This window comes from Trachymyrmex septentrionalis, unplaced genomic scaffold, assembly GCF_001594115.1.
Source record: "Trachymyrmex septentrionalis isolate Tsep2-gDNA-1 unplaced genomic scaffold, Tsep1.0 scaffold114, whole genome shotgun sequence".
In the NCBI taxonomy this organism is placed as follows: Eukaryota; Metazoa; Arthropoda; class Insecta; order Hymenoptera; family Formicidae; genus Trachymyrmex; species Trachymyrmex septentrionalis.
Window position 1 is genome coordinate 1,540,694 of NW_017304269.1, and position 23,372 is coordinate 1,564,065.

At 34.5% G+C, this 23,372-nt stretch overlaps 1 protein-coding gene across 5 annotated transcripts in view; it reads right to left on the reverse strand.

Annotated features, from left to right (window-relative positions):
* Positions 1-3,072: 3,072 nt before the first annotated feature.
* Positions 3,073-23,372, reverse strand: part of LOC108753605 (nuclear factor of activated T-cells 5) — a 40,382-nt gene continuing 20,082 nt past the window's right edge. Inside the window, exons 1-10 of one of the 5 annotated variants that reach the window (XM_018495374.1) lie at positions 22,870-23,352; positions 11,123-11,433; positions 9,828-10,029; positions 7,657-8,169; positions 6,848-7,309; positions 6,001-6,579; positions 5,465-5,842; positions 4,895-5,262; positions 4,335-4,700; positions 3,073-4,100 (exon numbers count right to left, since the gene is read on the reverse strand). In XM_018495374.1, the coding sequence (XP_018350876.1) occupies positions 3,498-4,100; positions 4,335-4,700; positions 4,895-5,262; positions 5,465-5,842; positions 6,001-6,579; positions 6,848-7,309; positions 7,657-8,169; positions 9,828-10,029; positions 11,123-11,433; positions 22,870-23,005 (3,918 nt within the window). In that variant the 5' untranslated portion in view covers positions 23,006-23,352 and the 3' untranslated portion in view covers positions 3,073-3,497. Of the gene's footprint in view, positions 4,101-4,334; positions 4,701-4,894; positions 5,263-5,464; positions 5,843-6,000; positions 6,580-6,847; positions 7,310-7,656; positions 8,170-9,725; positions 10,030-10,531; positions 10,721-11,122; positions 11,434-11,918; positions 11,983-22,869; positions 23,353-23,372 lie in introns of those variants that run through there. The other 4 variants (XM_018495346.1, XM_018495364.1, XM_018495356.1 and 1 more) reach the window with 4 other exon arrangements.

Consider the following 23,372-nt stretch of genomic DNA (forward strand, 5'->3'; position numbering starts at 1 on the left):
ATCTTTCTCTCTCTATCTCTCTTTCTTCTACTAGCTACATAATCTTGGCGAATATTAGCACCCCTCGTCTTGAACATGTGGGGAACTACCCCGAAAAATTCGATGTGGCGATATACGTACAACAGATATCGCTAAAGTGCGAAATATGAAAGCTCAGGTTGTCAATGATTTTTTTAACATCTAGGAATACGAGAGATCAACAATATGTAATCAGAAATTCAGTACAACACATGAAATTCAATAATATTATAATATTCCTAGGATTTTTTGGAGAGTCTATAATCCTGAGAGAACGAAAATTAAAATTAGAAATTAAAAATAAAAATATTAAAATTAGGAACATTAAAAATAAAACATGTTCTATAAGACTTCGAAAATTCAACAATTCAAGGACTTCAGAAATCTAATTTATAGATTTAATGTTGATCTTAAATCCGGAAAATTAAGAATCCAGACACGATCATGTAATTTTCCTTTAGAGACCCAAAAAAGTTTCATGTGAACTCGACATCGTTTAATTATGTTATTCTTTCTTTTTAAAATTTTAATCGATAACGTGTAATTGTTTCGTGATTCGTGAAAAAGTTCATGAAGAATCAAAAGTTACATGATTGGTGTCCTGACGATTTAGATAAGAAATCTAAAATATACAGAAAAAAAGTATGATCACTTAAATTAAAGAGCTTTGCAACTTAGCACACTTTAGTTACATCCAATATATATAATTATATGGACGTATATGTCCTTAATAAGCTCACTTTGTAATATTTAGCCCACTCTCTACTCTCTCTTTGGATAAACGTAAAAAATATATATATATATTTATATATATATTTATATATATATATGTATATATACTACTTCAACATGCAACATAATCTCTCATTCTCTCTTTCATTCCCCGTTTTTTATTCCTCTATGAAAATAATGATAACATTAACGCATTCACATAATTCTATTATCATTATCAATATACTAGATAACAAAAAAGAGAAGAAAACAAAATAACTTCAATTATCAAACAATATACATATTCTAAATATATGAAATATATACTTGAGACATGTGAAGGCCACAGCGACGAGATGATCCATTCTTTCGCAATGAAATCAAGTCAATAATAATCACAACAGCGTAAACAATAATGATTCATATAATTACGCGTTTATATTTCCGGCATTTTTTTAACTTTGCAAAACGCAAGAAAAAATTCCAAGATTCAAGAAATGAAGACTGAAAACTTGGCCGGATTTTTCTTCTTCACTATCCTTCTTAATTTCTTTTGTCAATATTAAATTATTAATATTAATTAACTCTACCACGCTGTTGGATCTCCTAATTGTACGATTCACATACAATTGGATAGTTTTAAAACGCGACGTTTAAGGATTAATTAATTATCTGAACATTTACAACATATTTCTGTACATTTGCATTATTCACTCGGAGAATTCCTGCAAATAAAAAGAATTTAATTAGACCAAAATAAAACACAAGATAATATGCAACGTACCTAGTCGCGTATATCATTGAAGATAAATAACGAATCGCCAAGAAAGATTGACAATTCATAGAAAAAAACATATAAAGAAAGAAAAAAATGTGAAAGAGAAGAACATCTGAGTTTGTCGCGCTTTCTCGTGCGCCCGTCTTATACTTAAATATTAATAGTTCTCGATCTAAGATGATCTACTGCTGTGGACTTACGGCATTTCCTCACCGTGAATCACAGAACGATCAGGAAGTATCTCTGAAAACTTTGGGTCATTAAGAAATTTATTATAATGCTTTAAATAGCGAAATGTCTCATAAACGTAGTAGTCTTATTGTAATATCGAACAAAATCAATTATAAACTTTTTGGGAAGGATGATGAATTCTGAAAAGTACATGAAAACATTCTTACGTCTTCAAAAATGCACGAAATTCTCTAGAGTGTGTATTACAGTAGCTATATGCTATTATGTGCTACTAAACACTCGTTTAGAAACGCTATTCAGCTGGACTCTGCCATTATCGAAAGGATTAAGATTAGAATGTTGGAAATTGAGACTTTTAAAATCCCAAAATTAAGATAATTCCAAAGAGGATAATATGTTCAACACAAGATAAATGTGCTGAGACCCAAAGTTCACTTACTGCACTTCTACTTTCCCCCTTTTATAAAAGACTTCACATCACAAATGTGGCACAGAATTGTCAATATCGGAACAAAGTAACGACCTTGCAATCCGAGTTGAGATTAATCCTGCACAATAACAAGTCAAGACAACACAAGGTTTAAAAGACATACGAAGGGCGCTCAAATTTAAATTCTATTTTAAATTACGCGATTAAATAACGAGGCGGGAGTACAGTCATCACATGATCCTTTGAAATATAATATGTAAATACTTTCTTGAAAAAGTCGATAAACCTGCGCAAAGTACAGTAGAAGCGGCAAACATGAGCGAAAAAGTTCATCTACGTGTGTATTGTTATTGATGTTCTTGAGCGGCGAGAATGCGATTTGTTCTCGAAGCGTTGTTGTCCTTCTTTAACTCTTTACTTAATTTATAAATGCTTATATCCAACATTTCTGCACCATACTATGCCATTGTACATATTTCACAAGGATTTTATTCCTTCCTTAGTAAAAAAAAAATTTAATTATCGTCCATACACAACTCTGCCCATAAGCTGTTCGCGTTATTTATATTTTGCTTCCAGTATCTTCATTTTCTTTCTCTTCAACTGTCGAATATATGTACTTAAAAAAACAGATATTTACTTGCGTTACATGTAATAGAAGTAAATTTCAAGCAGATACATTAAAAATAGTTAATATTGTCAATAAAAATAAAGTTATAAGTAATTTAAATTTAACATTTACTTGTATTAAATTTCATGTATAGCTACGTAAAATTTAATGAAAAATGTATTGTATTTCGTAAAATTTTATGAAAAGTACACTAAATTTCATGTACATGTACACAAATATACTTTTCAGTTGCAAATACATTTAATTTAATTTATGTAACTTAAAAGTACATTAAATTTCATGACATTTTTAACAGTGTATATTTATCTTGGTTTTTTAGAGATTTTAAGCAACTCTTAAAATAATCTCATATTCACTTCTACCGAACTTCACAGGTCTATCAATTTTTTTCAATAAAGTACATATTTCAGAGTATTATCACATGCATTGTTGTTATTTAAACGCGCAATTTAAATAATAATTTAAATTTGAACGCCCGTCTTATTCACCTATAAAACGTTTTAATTGTTCAAACGTTCTTGAATCTTTGTATCCCACATTTAGCTAATTACGGCCTAGTCTAAGCTCCATGTAATATTTGAAACACTCTTCAATATAAGGCAAGTGAAATTTAAAACCAACCGTCTATGTTTAGCATCAAATGCAGGACACGGAAGGCAGTTCTTTAAACTTTCATTCGGAAATAAATTCGTTGAAGAAAATCATCCTCTTTGTCTTTGTTGCGAAACGCAATACTACTACAAGAGGAATCCGCTTTGCGGAAGCTGCTCGAAACAGTTGGGATTGATGTAGCTTAGAAGATCATGTTCCGACATGGAAGTGAGTTCTTGAGGCAGCATTCCATCCTCCGTCTTTCTACTAGTTGAGGTACTCGGGGCAGAATTGGGAATCGGAGCGTTTACAGTCTGGCGATTTGAAGTGACTGGGAGTGTGACTGGTGGTGATTTGCTGGCGACTTGTTCGATGATGTTGTTTTGTGCCGAGGGAGATTTCGGTAGGATTCCCTCCATCGCATTATTCATCAATTGCGCACTTTGAGTCGCTACGCTGTTTAGAATTTTCTTTGTGGCGATGATTGCGTGAGCGGTAGTTGTCGAGATCGGCCGATTGTTGATAATATCCTTTGTGGCATTGGTGATGACACTGTTGATAGCTTGTTCCGCTGCGTTGGTCAAACGCTGTTGAGAGGGTTCCTGAGCAGCTCCACTAGCTAAAGCGGAGCTAGCTTCGGCCACAAAACCCGCAGGCTGGTTCAACATGGAACCGATGTCTTGCTGAACAGCCTGCTGCATGGCTTGGGCTGCTTGAGCCTGTTGAACAGCTTGCTGCACTGCTTGTACCTAAACAATTTTTTATTTGACATTAATTGCTGTCTAATTTGGAATCATAATTTTTAGTAATGATAAAGAGAAAGAAGAGCAATCACTTTTTTTTTAAGTCTAGAATTATAAAAACTTTGTGTTATGTTTTTAAATTTTGTGGAAGAAAAAATATATATACATATATTTAAAAGTTTGCATTTATTTCTATATTTTTATTTATTATAAATTAAATGTACGATAAAAATTACCAACCTGCTGCACCACTTCTTGCGTTGCTTGCTGCACTGCTTGTTGCACAACTTCTTCAGTCGCCTGCTGCACCGCTTGTTGCACTACCTGAGCCGCTTGAACTTGCTGCACAGCTTGTACTTGTTGTACCGCTTGCTGCACTACTTGAGCATGCTGCACCACTTGCTGAACTACCTGTTGCTGAGCCTGGTGCACTACTTGGACCGCCTGTTGCTGCGCTTGCGCAACAACTTGTTCAACTTGCTGCTGCGCTTGCGCTACTACTTGCTCTACTTGTTGTACCTGTTGCTGCATCACGGCTACCTCTTGTTGCGTGAGTACTTGAATCTGCTGTTGCATACGCTCTGCTGGTATCGCATTACCAGAAACCTGGGGAAAAACAACAGAAAGAATATGTTATATTTATTTGCATTAAAAGGAATTTTATCCTAACTGAAAAATTTTATTCTAAAATTGTAGATTTTTATTTTTTAAGCTTTAATTTTAAATTCCAAATTTGGTTTTTGCTACTAACTTTTTTGTTCAACCATTTATATCTGTTTTGTTTTTGGATAAGAAAATACCGTAGAATTTGGTGTAGTAGTTGCTGCGGTGACTTGTGTTTCTGGCAATGGCGGTAATAGTGCAGCGTTGATAGTAGTCAGAAGATTATCTCCTGGTTGTTCTACTGTCGTCGCAGGTGCTACCGATGTTGTACCCGCAATTTCTGCTAATGGCTGTACCGTTTGCGACGGAATCAGCGCTTCCAACAGCATTGTCTTCACCGGAATCGGTGGACTATTTCTAGTCTGTTGGCCGCTACCCATTGTTTCGTGTTCTGCTGCTACATGGCTCAACATTGCAGTGGGATTGGAATTTACCGGATGCAATGGAGAGACCATCTGTTCAGCCGCAGAGTTTACTAAAGCATCCAACTTTACAGATGTTTGTCCTGAAAAGAATACCGTCACAATATTCTATTTATATATATATATTACACAAAATAAATTTCTTGTATTTTTTAAATTATAATTTGCAAAATTTTCAGTAAAGAAAAACTTTAAACTTATTATAATAAAGTAAAAAGAGATTACGTCTATATAAATAAAGCTTTTAATTATATATTACATCTATTATTTTCTGTGCAATTGTACCTGTATTGGCTAAAATTCCCGGGGGAGCTGCCGACTGTTGGCTGCTTCCCGAAATAATGGAAGCTCGCTGCTGTTGCATAGCGAACTCATTTTCTGGATTATCTGATTCCTCGGTGGTGCCAACCGAGGATTCCATGTGATTTAGGTACTTCTCCACCACATGACTGTTTGCCGCCGACAACGGCTGCGTCCCAGAAGCACCAGAAAAACTCGATAATGTGCCAAATTCGGGATGATGGTGATGTTTCATCCGAAGATCGACTACACCAGCACCTTGAAGGGCAGCTCCATTGGAGCTATTGTCCGTTGATAAGACACCATTTGTGTCCTTAAGGCAATGAGGACTAAGAACTTGAACTTGATTTGATTCATGCATGCCTACAATCGACAATTAAGAAATGTCTATTTTAAGAGAAGTAAAATTATTTAAAATTTAATTAAAAATTTAAAAATAACAGTAATCAAGATTTTAATGATTAAATTTACCGAATGTTCGATTTAGTTTTATTCAGTCAAATCAAAGACTTGTTACTCACCTCCAAACGAAGTTGGATGATGTGCAGCCACCATTGACAGAGGATGCTGAGTACGTATCAGATCCACTACTCCGAGAAGGCCATTTACAGTCTCTTGCACAGGGCTGTTATTAGCCGTCGCAACGGTAACAGTCCGAATAATATCAGTTTGCGAGTTTGCAGCTTCTCTAGAGTTCTCATTAACCAACTGTTGAAGAGGAGAGGTGACTGATGTCGGTCCATTCGTGGCCGTCGTCGGAGTCGGAATGCTTTGCATGCTATTTTCACTTAGCATACTATTTTGACTGTTTTCATCTAGCACTTCTGTTTTTAAGTTATCCGGCAGGATCAGCTGAAGATTAGACGAGGATCTTCGGTTCATTAGGGGATTTGCTACGAGCACTGGGGGTGGCATCATGACATCGGAAGGTGGGTTTGAAGATTGTGAGGCCCACAACATTATGGGAGTCACTTGGGATGTTCCCGCTGGTGGTGGGCTGGGGTCACTCTTTAAAGTCTCCGAAGAGGTGTTTTGTTGCGCCTGTGCCGGTGCATTCGACAAGAAATTTGCAGCTCCCGCAGCTGTTGGCGTTAACAGACCTGATAAATTTAAAATACATCATGTTCAATTATTTCTCGAAATATCAAAATCTTTTAGAAATTTAAAAAACCTAAAATTAGAATAAAAATTTTAAAAACTTAAGAATGCAAAAATGGAAGAATTCAAGACATGAAAAGATATAATATTTAAACATATATAGGAGTTTAAAATTAAAATACCCAGACATGCAGGATTCTAAGAAAAGTAGATTTAAAATTAATCTAGATCTACAAATATAGAAATCTAGAATCTAATAATCAAACTTACTGCTGGATGGGACACCCGTAGCTAACGATACCGCGGAGGAGGATGTGGCCAAGTGATTAGCGTCACCGTTTGTTAGCGGAGGTGAGATGGACTCGACTTTACCTATGGACGGCTGTGGGGGAGTAGAGGCAGCCGTGTAAAGAAAGGTATGCGGTTCGCTGGTCTTTCCGGATGACACCGCGAACAATTTGACGCTGACCGTTTCTGTAGGCGCTAGATCCTGCCTACGATAAGGCGGTATCACGCATACCAAGTGTACTGGGTGCAAGTGCTCCTTGTCCGGTAGCACAGTGCACTCCCAATGCGGTTCCAAGCTACTCGATAGATCGTCGTTGTCCAACTGAAAGACTATTCGAGTGTCTTTCAGGAAATTCTTACCGAGTATAATGAGTTCTAAACCGCCCGTGCACGGACAGGATGTCAGAGACTTTTTGCAAATCTCCGGAATACCAGGTGGTTGGGCTGCGACATACAAAACTTTATAAGAAAACTGAACAAATCGTGAATGTTCTTTATCGAGTCCGAATCTCTATTTTCAACTTTTTAATTTAAATTCAACGATTCAAAAAATTTTTAGAAAGCAATCTTCGACAAGTTACTTTATTAGAAAGTAGCTCTTCAAAGGATTAAATAGCATAATTAAACGATACAAGATTACGATAAAATGCGGCTCGATTTTTATTATAGTCATAGTTACAGTCAAACTATATAACTATATAATATATACGCGGACCACAAAGTATTAATCAATTCTCTTATCTGCTTTTCTAAGTGTCTGAATAAAATATCCATTGAATCAATCAACTCACTGCAGACTATCGGCTGGGAACAGATTTGCAGGGTCTCTGTAGTTCCGTCGGCGTGCTTGATAGTCGTGCGAAAGACCATGCGGCACCGTGTGGATTTTTTCTTGCTTCTTCCTTGTAACAGCCCAGCTTCTTGAGGAAACCTATGCTCGACGTCAACATTACGCTCTTTAAGAATGCCAACGCAGTCGCAGGTAACATCTTTTGCCGGATCCATATCAATCTCTATTACAATAGTACCATCGATCTTCCGCTCGGCACAGGGTGTCGAGTTCTTGCCGCTTACTCTACAGGCCTGGTAGAACATATGGGGTGCCACTCGGCCAAGATCAGTGCCGATAAACACTTGTAAACTCGTCGGTTTGTCGTAACCGATCAGTCGAACGATGGGAAAGCCATTTCCGCTACGATCTTTCACCGCGCCTCGCGAACCTTCCGTCTGATAGCGAGCTCGATGCTGTTGTTCGGGTTGACACACGATTTGCAGTTGAGTTTTGCCGTCGGCAGAAACGTTGGCTGAAGATCAAAAAATACCGTAAACAATATTAGATTATACTGCGTGGGTTTAACTAGGGAGTAAGACAGGTCAGGAAATAATTTACGAAACATGCAGGTGTGAGCAAATACAGAGTGCTAGATTGCCGGGAGCTTTGGATAGCGAAATGTTTACTGTTGATCTATTGAAAGAATGCCAAAGAAAAATATAGATATATAAATATAGATATATTAGAATACCTATAGATATATTATAGCATTGGAAATAATCCAAGAATAAACTTGACGCATAATAAATTAATAGATTCTTGATTATTTCAGATTTGGAAGAGATCCAGAAGATAGATAAAGACTTTATCTATAAAAAAATAAATTATTTCAAATTTAAAATATTCGAACTTTAAAAAAAATTGGCACGGATTTGAAAGAAATCTTCTACAAAAACTTTGGAAGTATTTAAAGTTCTAATAATTTTTATTTCTTAATTTAGAACACAGAAATCACAAAAATCCGAAATTTCCAAATTTTAACTTTGTAAGATAAATCAGTTTGCAAATAACTTATATCAATAACAACGAATCCACCATTAATCAATTTGACTTTTTAAAATAACACACAAGAGACACTTTTATTATCATTTTTACGCAATTATCTATGATAAAACACATTACTCCAACATTCGTGAATTTATAGCTACTGCATGGAATATACTTGTTTGACCTATATTTGATATCAAAAAGAGAAGTATCAAATTTCGCGTATGTTATCTTTTTTTCTTATCGCTGCGAGAGAAAGAGAAAAAGAAAGCCTCAGCTCTCGAACCGAAGAAGATAACTTATCGGTAGTGAAAGCGATAAAATAAGCAATTTTGCCGGAAATAAATCCATCACTGAGTTTGCTCTTATTATAAAACATTGAAGGTGTCAATGCGACTTGTACGATCAAAGTAATAAATTGTTTACCCGGCAAGACAAACGAAAGCTTTTAAAGAGAAGCGACTAAGTTTATGAGATGCAATAAAGTCCATGAGACTTTTGTTGATATTACTTCAGTTAATATTGAACATAAACCACATCTTTTGCAACTTTGTTTATTAATATTGATAAACAAGTTACAGAAGATGTGGTATTTTTGTACAATTGCATCAACCAGCACACACAATACAATTGAAAATATTAAATTATGTAACAAATATCTCATTTAAAAAGAGAAATCAAAATTGGAATTATTCTTGATAAAAGATAAAATATCTGAGAAACCGTAGTTTTAATCCAGATAATACGCACGTCTGAAAAACGTCTAAAGATTTTATGAAGTATTATATGAGGACTTCATGAAGTCTTTTACAATGTGAGTTGTCTGGAAAAAATTCAAGAATCTGAAGATACAAACTCAAGTAATCTAAAGACCAAAGGTTTATAGAGTCAAGAGTTCACGACTTGAAAAAAATTAAAACAATCGCTAGAAATGATTCAGTATCTACAGTCTGTCTTAGAGTTGGAGTTGAACTTGTTTCTACCACAACGTATAATACATTCATGCTTAACCCTTACTCTACATTTATTTAAAAGACGTACATAATTGCGAAATAAGAGTAACAGGTCCCTGATGAGTAATCGGTGCCTTTTTGGACAATACACCCATGGCAGGTCGGGGTCTAGTTACTCCCACAACTCTACCTATGGAATTAGCGTTTCCGGATCTATTGCCGGATATTCCTCCCAAACCGATTCCATTGACGGTGGTTCTGATTGTAGGTGATTTATTGTCGGGGCTGGTTCCGGGGGCTACTTCCGGAAACGCAAAATTTGCGTCCTCGGACTCTAATTTAATATCCATTTTCCTTCTCTTCGAATCCTCCTCGCCAATGTTGTTCCAGAGCTGATAAAATAATCACACAATTAATCATTCTATGTATATACTGGACACTTTATGATAAATATTCACTAAGAAAAATTTCGAATTAATTTAACACTTAAACAATCAGCAGATGAAAGATAGTGCTAAAACCTGAAATATTGTATCACACAAAATTTAGCAGTGGTTAATATACTAGTAATAATAACTCCATTATTTTATTTTTTTTTTTTAGTAAATTTTTAATCAATAAACATATCAAGGTTATTAAATTGAATTAAAATCGAACTAAATTATTGTTCTTATTAATTTCATTTATTTCGAATTAAATTATTTTTTATGCATATTAAGTTAAATCGAATCATTATAAAGAGTTCTCAACATGAAATATTAAAATATAGCATCACATATTTCGCTCAATACTATGGGAAAGAGCTGAACGATCAGTATAACGGGAACACCCCGTATGTGCGTGAGCGTCTGTGTGCTTAATTTAACGAATCAGAACTCGGCTGGGTTCAACTACCGTTCGAGCGGTCGGCGATCTCCGATGATGATATTGATGACGATCACGCGTACCCTCGTGAACACATTAAATAACTTCATCTGGCTTCTAACGACAGGGTGACTCAGTGCCGTAATCGTAGTAAGAGTGAGGAAAACGCACAGACCACAAGAGGGGCCCGTCAACTCTTCCTCCTTCTTCTTCTTCACTTTTCCATCTTTCAGCAAAGAGAAAAAGAAAACAAAACGAGAAATATATCGGAAGCGAAAAGCATTAGATTCGATTAGTAACTTGCGGAATCTTGAAAATTTTATCAATATTTTCAAACGGATAAGATACTCAAGTTGCTCTTTCAGGTAGCTTCCATTATACTCTTAAGATTTCCTATAAATATGAAATTCGAAAACAAGTTTACGGGCCCCTGAAATCTTCTAAGAACTTCTACATAAGATAACAGAATTTTATAGTACAGATGTTAGATTTTTCACAATAGATATATATTGAACTGTTATAATAAATACTTAGATAATTACTATATACATATTCTAACAAACAAGATTAAACTGGAATCATTTGGTTTGCAGAATTTTATTTATCATAAAAGGTACTAACAGTGATGTTGTTGAAGTGCTGCTGACGTTCGTCAGAGCCAAGACCGGAATCGTTCGAATTGTCGTCTTGCGTAGTACCGGTCCTAGGTCCGTGTTCATCAGAACTCCTCGCAGTTATACCACCGAAGGATGATAATAAAAATCTGGGTTGTTTTGCTTGTTGTTGCTGCTGTTGTTGTTGTGGGATTTGTTGCTGCTGTGACTGCTGATTAGGAACCGTCCTCCTGGTCGCGGAATGGGCACGATTACCTATGGTGCTTCTCGAGACGGACGATGTTGTCACCGTTGACGACGCACCGCCTGCATTGCTACCTGTAAATTAGATTTCGTTATTCCAGTATCGCCTTTCGCTACTACAGTTTTCAAGTGAGATGAAGACAATTTCAACACTTTAAACAGATGAATAGATAAACACATAAATAAAAGGAACACACAGATGGATGTAAAGATAGATCTTATAAAATATGAAATTATCATAAATTCTATTATTCTGATGTCATAAATCCTCAGAGAGAATCCTTAAAATTGTTAAATCACAAATCCACAAATCCTCAAAACCTTAAAGCCACAAATCTTCAAGTCCTCAAACTATACAAATCCTCAGAGTCATCAAAACCACAAATCCTCAGAGATCTCTCAAACCTCATCAATCAAGTTTAGAGAGTATAGAGAAGAATTAATTTTTAGACCTTTATTTCTAAAATTGTATTTGTTTGAATTTCCAGATTTTAGTGAATTCCCCATTACTCTTTGAAAGTAGGTTAACCAAAACACTGAAATTAAAGAAAGTATACTACCGATCAGTAGAATCATTGCGGTCCTCAAACTATCGGTCCGCTCGCCGATGAGATTAAAAACCATCCCTCGCCAAATTTATGAGAAACCGCTCGATGCAACATTGACAAACCGAGTCTCGATTTACGCGTCAGGCGCGAAAAGTCGGCGTCGTATGCATCGTCGAGGAATGAAAGAGAGAGAGATAAACTCGGAGGGAAAAAAAAGGATATGAAACATACCGAGAACCGGGGCGAAAGAGGGATAAAAAAGAGAAATGAGATGAGTGCAGGAGTACGCGGGGGGAGAGAAGCAGAGCAATGTCGGACGGTCTATCTATAGACCACCTATAGACTACTAGGACGAGATAATTGCGTGGGGGTGAAGTTGCAATCGCGGACGCAACTGGTGGCGACGGGGTTCGATTCTTCTCCCTCCCCCCCCTTCCCGACCTCATCTCCCACCACCGATTGCAAGGGGTGGGCACGTAATCGACGCGTGCACATACGTGCATAAGAGATGCATCTGTGTGAACGTCGAGGAAAATCACGGAACGATGTCAACGACCTAGCTGTCGGTTTCCAATCTCGTTTCTCTCGCTTTCTCCCTTTCCCCTCGTTCCTTTTCTGATGCCGCTGTTGCCGATCATTATGTCACGTTGCAACAAATATACTCTTTCCTCCATACGCCGTTAGATTATTCAAGATCTAGATCAACCCTGTGTGATCTTCCACTTTATTCTAGTATTACTCATCATTTTTATTTGCGTCACTGCATTAAAATTTATGATTCGTGTATATAACACCTATATAGCACACTTTACTTGAGGAATTAACCTGGGATTAACATCTTTAAAACGACATTTACATGAAATTTTAAGGCGTAAATCTTAAGTCCTAAGATATAAGAAATTGATCAATCAAAAAACGTAAAGAAAATATTTCTTATGGCTTATTCTAGAATTGGAAAGAGACAAAGTAAGTAAGTTGAAAAGAGAGTAAGTTGAACCTCGATTAAGAGTTAACCGTGAATTGTAAAACTGGGTCTAAGACTTAAAGCTTAAGTTTTACATCATAGACCCAGTTTTTAAGTTTTTAAAATTTCATTGTGCACGCCGCTTAAGATGTGTATTAAGTCCCCGTATTAAGTTCCATGTCCACGATGCTAGAAATCGATTCGAGATCTCGGACAGAGAAAAAATTAACAAATCACATTTGAACAATTTGATCACATGACCATTGGTCAATTCTTTCTTCATCCGAGGTTTCGGATTGATTTCCAGCATCATGGACACAAGGCTTTAAGGTGTCTACCAAAGGAATATTGAGGAACTTTTTGTTGGAGCATTCTATTACTGCCTGTTATTACTTACATGCTGAAAACAAGCAATTTTTAACAGCTGATAGAAACAATTTCTCTACTAAGTAAACTCAATTCGGAGGAACATTTTAGTTTTGTTATTAAGAACAACAATTTATTTCCGCAACTTAATGTATTCACCAGATCAACAAAGACTACGTTTTGTAAAGCATATAATGGGCATGATATATCAATGAAGCAACATAAGAAACAGAATGTTGCCAATTATAGCCTATACTTGTTGCTCCTATATAGAAACAGGCAACGTATTGTGACGGCAATAAAGAACATAATGGAATATATCGAAAGATATACTGAAACTTTACTTACAAAAACAGGTAAAAGAAATAAGTGTTGCTCTACGTTCCTTCGGTGGGTACGCACTTTTAGGAAATAACACGTAGTGTAAAATTATCTTTAATGATACAAATTAGTACGAGAAAAATACTGAATATTCCAACAAGTTCGACTTTTTAACTTGCTAATTTGGTCCAGCTAACTCAATAGAGGTGGATGCAGTCCTCTGGATGTCTTTTGAAAGTCTGTGCTGTATGAGCAGAACATTCTTTTTTTCTTCATTTCATGAAGAATTCGAAATAAAATTTATTGTCTATGAAGTTCTAATACTTGGAATAGAGGTTCTTTAAAGTCCTATCTAAGGTAAGTAAATACTGGCTTTAATTCAATTCTACTTCGTTCTAATCTACTTCTAATTCGTTCTTATCTACTTAAATATCGAAAAACCAACTTTAGACACTTAACACCGTCAGTTATGTGATCAACAGGTCTATGACTTCTAAGATCCATTCTAAAACCGATTCAAGTTTCAATTTCAGTGTTCAATTTAAATCAGTTTGAATCTTCCAATTTTACCGAGAACGTAAACATATCATGCATGCAAGCAATATCGCAAAAAAGTCTGAAAAAGTATCCTAATTCTGTAACGAATGTCAATTTTATTCCAAAGACAAACGTTACAAATTCCGAGCTTCGCCCGCATTTTTCCTGCTTCGAGAAGAACGTAGCCACTCCTTGTCCCTCCTTCGGATGTCTCGCAAATAACCGATAGCTGCATAATCAAGCGGCAATGTCATAAAGATAATAATCGCGAAGGTCTCGTGGGTGGCGACGCTCTGATGGCTTTAATTACCCTGGCAATCTCGCCAGCCGACAGATAAACGCAGCAGAACGTCTCTGTACACCTGCAAGCAGAGGTGAATGTATCTCTTTATCGCGCCGCGGGAAGCGAGCGCGAGCGCGAGCGCATGGAAGGGTACCGCCAAGACGAATTAGGGCTCCCACCGGTATATTTGCGTCTCTCTAGCCGCGTCCTCGAGCCCGACGGAGGCAGAAAGGAATAGAGAAAGAGAGAAAGAGAATGTACCCTCGATAACAGGATCGATAAACATCGTTACTATTACACGACAAACAGAGCGCGAGCGCGCTAACTACGGCGCCTCTCCTCTCGAGTCTCAAGGATATATCGTTACGAGGACGAACGGACGGAAGGACAAGTGGAACAGACGGATGGACGAATCGATGCCCAATCGATCGTCGTGGCATTATCGGACGGCCACCGTCCTCCTGAAGGCACGAAACGAGCCGATTGCTGCGATTCTCAGTATTCATTTTGCATGAATCCATGATCGAAAACTCGCGGAGAACGTAACCTGTAAAGGGTACCGCAAAAAGAAAAAAAAAACGAACATTGCAGCTCTGTAATAGTCTGTTATTCCATAGACAGCAGATAACGGATAATAGAATTTTATAAATAATATAGATGATTAATGTTCTATGAAAGAACTTTCAAAACTCTATGATAAATAAATGAATTGAGCCATAGATATCATATTTCTAAAATCAGATACGCGTGCAGACGTTTAAAAGGTGTATTGAGTCATAAATACAATACCTAGATAATAAAATTTGTTAAAGATGATTAAATGGAAGTTCGTAAGTCGAAATCGTTGGTTTTAATGATGAATCATGTTGTATTACTAGAGTTCGATATTATAAACTAGAAATGTCTGAATACCTACAAATAGGTGACGAAGAAAGCCGGTGGTCAAAGCGGATTTTGATGCCTGATAATATTTCTTTTACGTAAATTTTACAATTTCCAATTCATATGCCATCCGAGCATTGAATTTTTCTTTCAGAAAGCATAGAATCATCGAGCCGTATAGATTCGATGAAAAAATATCCACTTAAATTCACCGTTATTAAATTAACGATTATACGGATCTATAGCTACTTGTTTAACTTCTTCTGCCGAACGGTACTTCAGCGAGACATTTATCCCTTTTTTCTCTGTCCCTTTCTCTCGCGCGCAAATACTTTGGGACCTCCTTGGATTCCGACGAACAATTCGTTGTGAATGCAAACTCGCGTAGCGGTTTGTGTACACTTAATGGCATCTCTGATAGCCTACTTAAGTAGTCGAGATAAGGAGCTGAAGAATCTCCAGGAGCTCGGCACTGCTTGGCACCAGTACTGAAAGAAATAATGCAAAGTGATAGAAACGCAGTACATTTCTTACTGCCCATACAATTTCGACAATTTCGAAAGTAACAGAGTTTAAGAAGCGGGTCTAATGTCTTGCGGCGATATTAACAACGCTTCCAGATTCGATTAAATTAGATTAAGAGAGTTCAACATGTAAATGAGAATGAAACAGAGAGAAAGAATTTTAAATAAAATTCACAAAATTGGATGACTTTGTGCATCAGTAAAAAAAAAATACAATAGCGTTTGTAGCGAAGAAGAAAAAAATAAAAAAGCGAAATATCAATGTTATTGATTACTTATAGCTGATTAGAAGCACGAGGATGACTTAGCGATAAAAAAACATTATATATCTATTCGAATGGTCTCGATAAGGAGATAATGAGTTCAATGATTGATGGGCACGTTTGTGACGAAAAAAAGAGTCAGACTAGATCTTGGAGCAATAATAGGAATATACGGCTCATTGATAACTTTCTCACAATGGCATTCCCATCATTAATATTCACGACACTGCGTGAATTTCTGTGATTTTCAATAGTGTCGTCAATTTTATCATGATTTTATCGTGTGACATGTATACATAAACCGTTATATTGCGACCTTGAGGATCAGAAATCCATAGAAAAACATGCATAAATTTATAAACATGTCCCAAACACGCACCTTCTCTTTACGAAGATTTTATCAATACAATAACCAAATAATAACAAGTTAAAACGTCATGCCATTTAGAAAAATCAGTTATCAATTATCAGTCTCTTCAATTATTAGTTTTTATTAAATGCCACTTATCTTTGGAAGCTTTATAATTAAACATAAAATGACAGAAATAAAAAAGTAAAGTTTGCAAAGACTATATTAAAGTAATCTTAAAAATATCGTTAAAATAAATTACTTAAAATTATAAAAAGCGAGAAACGAATGTCAATATCAAATCGTATTTTTATCTTGAGAAGAGCAACTTCACCTTAATTGACTAAGAAAATGATTATATTAACCAACTGTATCAATGTAAATATTATCGCAGTCTGTATTGGTTCATGTTGTTGAATAAGAAAGCAACTCCAGCAGAATAAAATCACTGATGTTAACATATAAAATGTTCCAGTAAAAATTTTAGGTAAACTGTTCTGTTCTGTTGAGTTATCTTAAAATAAATGAAAATAGTAACATAAATAAAATCTGAATAAAATCTCATTATATCTAAATAGACATGTTTTTAAAAATACATATATTTCTGTATACTTAAAATACATCTTTTTTAAAGACATAACTATAGATTTTGTATATCTCGAAAAAATTCAATCTAATCTGTTTTCTTATAATTAATACATCCCTGATATATTTAATTTTAACAGCTACAATAATTGTATTTCCCATTAAATTGCAACGCAACAAATTTCTGCTGGTTACAAAATTCAGTAATTCGGTAAGAGAAGTTGCGTGTTGACAATTAACATAATCTCGTAAATACTTGACTCAAAAGAAGCATCCCAAAGTGTTATTGTCGATCGCGCACTAACTATAGTCGTCTCGAAAAACCAGTTTCGTGTAGTTCGGTCTGATCGAATTTATCAATCCGCCGCCAATTGAATCAACTGTCGTGTGTGTTTGTATGTGTACATGGCTCCGTTATTCAACAAATTATAAGTGTTATTCAACTATGCATACAGCGCATCGTTAATGGAGCGCGTTCGTGTTTACACACAATTTTAGCGATCATTGAGTACAAGCCGAAGGCTCCATTCCTACGTGTCAATTGGAGGTGACGATCGCAAGTAGATCATCACAACTGTTTGGTAACAAGCATACATGTTTATGATAATGCAATTAAAGTTAATGAACTTTTCAGACTGAGCTAATATCCCTGAGACACCTCGGACATTTACATAACATTTTCGAGCAGTCGAAACCTTGGGACTTTAGATTTTCAAAATCACAGACTTCAGACTCCTCCTTGTCTCTCTTTTTCTCTCATTCTACCATTTTTTCTTCATTTATCTCAGATGGATTTTGTCCCTATATATTGGGATGAAGAAAGAGAAGAAAGTACCTACTATATTATTAATATACATATTCGAATCCCTGAGTTTCGAATTTTCACAGGCTGCGTTGAGAAAAGAAACGATTGATCGTTCGATTTTTTTCAGTAAATAAATCTAATTAATGTAGAAAAAATCTGAAAGTACAAACGACGTTATTATTCATATTATCTTGCATAAGTATATTCCGTTTTTAATATTGAGTTTTTACCTCAGTTCACAAATTTACTTAATTGATTGAGACTTGTAGTGACGCTAATAGAGTGCATAAATAATTTATCTCTTTTTTTTTGTTATCAATCCTTTTATTTTCTCATTTAATGTATGATCGATTTGATTCCAATCGAATGCAATTGCTGATATCAATGACGTCATATTTACGAGCACGTTCGTAAGCAATGACAGGAATATAACCGCATTAATTAATTAATATTCGCCTTGCAAAGACATATCTAAGAGTTAACTTTTTATTTTTTAATTTACAATTTGCAAATTGTGATTTTTTTCAGTCATTAATACTTAATAGTTAATTTTCAATTCTCAGTTTATTATATCTTCAAACTCGTCGAAGTTCAAAAGACATGTACATTTTCAAAGAGTGCAATCCTATGGCTGTAATCACACTAAAAGTTGCCGGTTACTGGTTGTCGGTTCTATTTTCACCAATCATATTGTAGCTAACCTGTACTCGCTGCATGATTGGCTAAAATAAAATCGACAACCTGTAGTATAATTAGGGCCTAACAGGCTTGTCTAACATTCAAATTTCGGAAATTGTCCTTTTCGGAACTTCAATAATAATGTAAGTAAATTTATTAATTTTCTGAATTTTCTTTTTTTTTCTATTAGCGATTAATCGAGTGATATTTTAGCATGGCATCAATCAATTTGCTTCTAATATCCGCATTAATTGTGTTCGCTCCTTTCGCTATCTAATCTATTCCTTATTCCTTATATCTCATTCTCATATTTCATTGCATCTCGACCCTTAGACGCATATCGGAAACCACGAAGGTTATCTTGTAGAACCGCGCGCATATAACACGGCCATTTTCCCCGCTGTCCGGTTGCGATACTAGCGCCAAGTATTTTCAACAATAATAATGCCGGCGGGAGATAGTGCGGAAAAACATTCATCAAAAGTCCATTAACCCGCAAAAGAGAACATGTACGCAAGCTTTGTTTCATAAAGACTATTTTAGATAATCTATAGTTCGTGGCAGATTTCACACGGAATAAAATCCCATTTGTAATTTTTACAGTGCTGTACATGTTTGCGGTTCTGATTATTTAATTTTTATATTATATACACATATGACATATTATATAATTATAAATAGATTTTATTTTAACTAATATAAATTATAGATTATTTTCTATTTTCTCGCTGATTTTCTCAATTCCTTTTTCAGGGATAGAAAAATTCATTGGAAAAATTTATGTGTAAGATCTGCTATATTTACTTCTTTCCGAAAAGAAAATAATTTTAGTTGTTTCTGCAGTTTGAAAAAAATGGCTTTTTTTAAATTATAATTAAGAAAGGTTAGATATGATAGCTCTCTTATACATTTTTATATAATGTTATACTATCTGAAATACAAAGTTGAAAACGAATTCGGCTAAAAATGACATAGAGTAAAATAAGCAAAGACGTGCAACATATTCTACGTTTCAGTGTCTAATCACGAGAAAGGTGGTACAGCGCCATCAGAACTATCAGCCTACATAAAAATAATTTTAGAGAAAAATAGATATATGGAACTTAAAATTAAATTGTTTTTATAAAAAAACTTTCTTCATCAGACAAATTTAATTTACATCATTTTATGGATCGGAGCCGGTAAAATATGTGTACATGCACTGGCAATCGATCGGAGAGTAAAAATACAGCTAGACCGGTTCATTACCGGCCAGTTGGCAATCTTGGACGTGTACAATAGAAATATATTTTGGTAAAACTAAGCAGAATTTCTGGTTATCTTAATAGAACTTGATATTTTATAATTAGAATAGCTTCAATTATATGTTATATTCATTAAACGTTCTTTCCCCGCAAGCTGTAGGTATGAGGCACTGCCGCCAGATGGATACAGTGGAGTTCTGTTTCTCGTAAGTAAACAACTATAGATATAAACAACAGGATAGAATAAAAGGCGCAGCATTATAAGATTTTCCACTGATATTTTAATAAAATCTTGAAAGTATCCCTAAAATAGAAGACAAAAATAAATTCAAGAACTTCTGTGCATGTGTGGGATAATTTCTGAAAGTTATATATGTCAAAACAATTAATAATATCTAAATCTTAATTAATAATATCAAAAATATTATTAGAAATGCAAAATCTGATGCTTCCCACAGTAAAATTATGTGCATATTAGTATTATTGACGTCAAGAATCGAGCATCAAGAAATTTGATATGCAATCAATAGGTAGGAATTAAGCATACTCCTAATAATAAATTTAATTTCAATAAGAATTCTGATTTTTAAACAGACAATTAAATCTATTAGATTTCCGATGAATGCAATCAGATTTCTTTTCCAGCGTGTTTTATTTCTGTTCTGCTTTTTATGATAGATAGTTATCCAATCTTATTATAAGAATGAAAATATCTGTACTTAATTTGTTTTTTCTCGAGTTAGTAGTTGTCATACTGAATTTATAAAGTCAGAGATTCTATTTTGTTTTTACTTGATAAAATGAAAAGTAAAAAAACGAACAAGTAAACAGATACTTATAAATAAAAGAGAAGATGTGAATAAGAAGAAAAGTAAGCTACTCTGCAAAAGTTTCAAAATGTAACGAAAAATATAACGAAAGATAAAGCCTAATAAGAATAAAAGCGTCTCTTAAGAACGTATTAAGTGTATATGTAGTAATAGTTTTCTCTGCAAGAATTAACTGAAATTTGTACTTTTCACATAAATGTTATATACTTATATATACAGATTAATAAGATATATATTTATATTTAACAATAAATTAAAAAATTTTATTATAGTTTTAATAAAATTTTTCATTTCATATTAATTATTTTTTAAAAACATATTTACTTCTTACTGAAATAATGTTTGACCCAGATTCTAAATCACTGCCAAACTTTCATATTATTTTCAAATTACAATGTAGAAAAATCTATAATTTTTCACGTTAAAAAATAAGTGTAATAAATGCATCTTTAACCTTTAAACGCTTTATTATAAGAACAATATAATATATGGCATAATTTAATTGCTTATAATTTATAATTTTCATAAAAATAAATATATACAATTTTTTTCTTCAATCAAAACATCAGATGTCAAGGAATATAACAGTACCGGCTAAAAAAATGTATTTATTAATAAATTTATATATTTGTAATAGAAGTATTTATATAAAAAAAAAGTTATAAGCAATAAAAAAGTATTGGGGAAAAAGCTAGGTATGTCATATTGAAAAGGTTGTAATACATGAAAAAAATTAAAAACAAATCGGCAATCACAAATTGATGATTTGTTTCTGATGCGCAGTTAATAATTTGAAAACGTATGCACGCGCGCTGTAGTTCTCATAAATATGAAAAGAAAATCGAAGGAAAATCTAACCTCTAAACGAGTTCGAATGAAAATTCGCACGTAGATGACTTGCAGGGAGAGAAAAATATTTATCACTGCCTAATCATCTTTAATAACGCACTGCGATATGAACATCGGATAAATATTTCGTTCCGCAAATGTAAACGACAGCTGCAAGCGTATAACAGTAATAAATATTGTTGCGCAACGTGATTGATAATTTGTTTTTGGCTCACACTTAATAGTTCGAAGAAACCTTGAAAATTATAAGACCAATGTCTTCTTCAAAATAATCTTGTCTTTAAATATAAATATTGTCTTTAAATTAAATAATTCTACGAAAAGACTCTTTAATTCTTCATGAATCATACCAAATAAAGATTAAAATCGAAAAAAATATGAGAAATCGACTGATTTTACTCGATGAAACTGGTTTAGTTCATTAAAAATCATATTTCAAAGAGATCCGAGGTCAGACTTTGCTCAGTCCTTACGATGAATGGCGATTCTAAACTATATAAACAATGAATGTGAAGAAAAAAAGGAAGATTAAGGGCCATGACAGACAAAAAAAACTTGAGCAATAAGACGTAAGCAGTATAAAGCGATAAAATCTCTACAATGAGATTTTAAGGCGTAAAACTTAGACTTTAAGCATTAAGCCGTAAGAAATTTACCGATTCGAGTATCTCCTCACATTTGATTGTAATTGGTCAATTTCTTATGGCTTAAAGTTTAAAGCTTAAATTTTACGTCTCAAAATTTTATTGTAGTCACCGATTAAGGAAATCAACATGTTGAGCCGATTCTATAGTTATAAAAATCGACCAATTACAGTGGAATGTGAGGAGAGTAATCAACTACGATTGGTTCAATTTTGACTTACAACTTAGAATCGGTTTTATTGCTTACGTTATAGCCTTAAAACTGCCGCACATACTTTGCATAACAATAACCTTAAGACGTACCTTAAGACATACATAAGAATTATACCTGGTTTACGCTTCGGTCTTAATCTTAGTCTGAAAAGTTGGCAATAAAGAATGCCATAAGATGCTTCCCCAGTCTTAACCGTAGTCTTAATCTTAGTCTCAAGAAAGTTCCTATCTTTTAACTATAATTCTTAAGATTAAATTAGAACTAATTCTACAACTAAGATTAAAACCGAAGCATAAATCAGATATTATCCAATGACTATCTAGAAGTGTCAAAACTCTCCGTTCTGATTTGTTAATTCTTATGGCATGTCTTTCGATTACGGAATGTATATGCGGAGCCCTTTATAATCTCTACTGTGATTGCGTAATTCGCTTGGTGCTTACGTTCTATTGCTTAATTTTTTTTTGAGTGTCATGATTTCAAAAAGATATTCTATAAATGGAAAATTGACATTTCCATTAAAAATGGACGATTAAATTCGGAGTTTCTGAACGAGAGCTAGATAAACAAACGCCGTTAACACGTGGCCGATCCAAAACATCGTGGTCATAACTTCTCTAATTACCATGACGATGAAGATCCGTTGTGCCGTCTGCACACCTCAACTGTAAGAGCATGCCCGATTGATCATTAACATGTTCCAAGGTCCCGCTGCTGCCCCTTCTTAATTCCTGGCGTCTTTTCTCGAGATCAGGTGCCATCAGACTTTCAAGAATATTTTCGCAACCACGTCGTCCTCTTGTCAAAAAACAAGAAAACAAAAAAAAAAAGAAAAGAATGAATCGCTCACAAATCACTGGACGATCTCGACTAAAATTTCTTTTTGTTCATTCACATTCAAAATCGTCCTAAGAATCCCCGAATCGTCTCTCTTTGTAGTAACGAATCTGATGAATTGTTCGAAAATCTCTGTTCACGTTTAACTTTCAACAAATTATCGCTCTTGAAATCGTCCTAGAGTTTATGCTAATCCATAAGATTCTTTCCACTTCTTATTCAACTCCACATACAAATCGCCCAATACAGTCACATGTCACTTAGCGATCTAGCGCAAGTAATAGGATATTA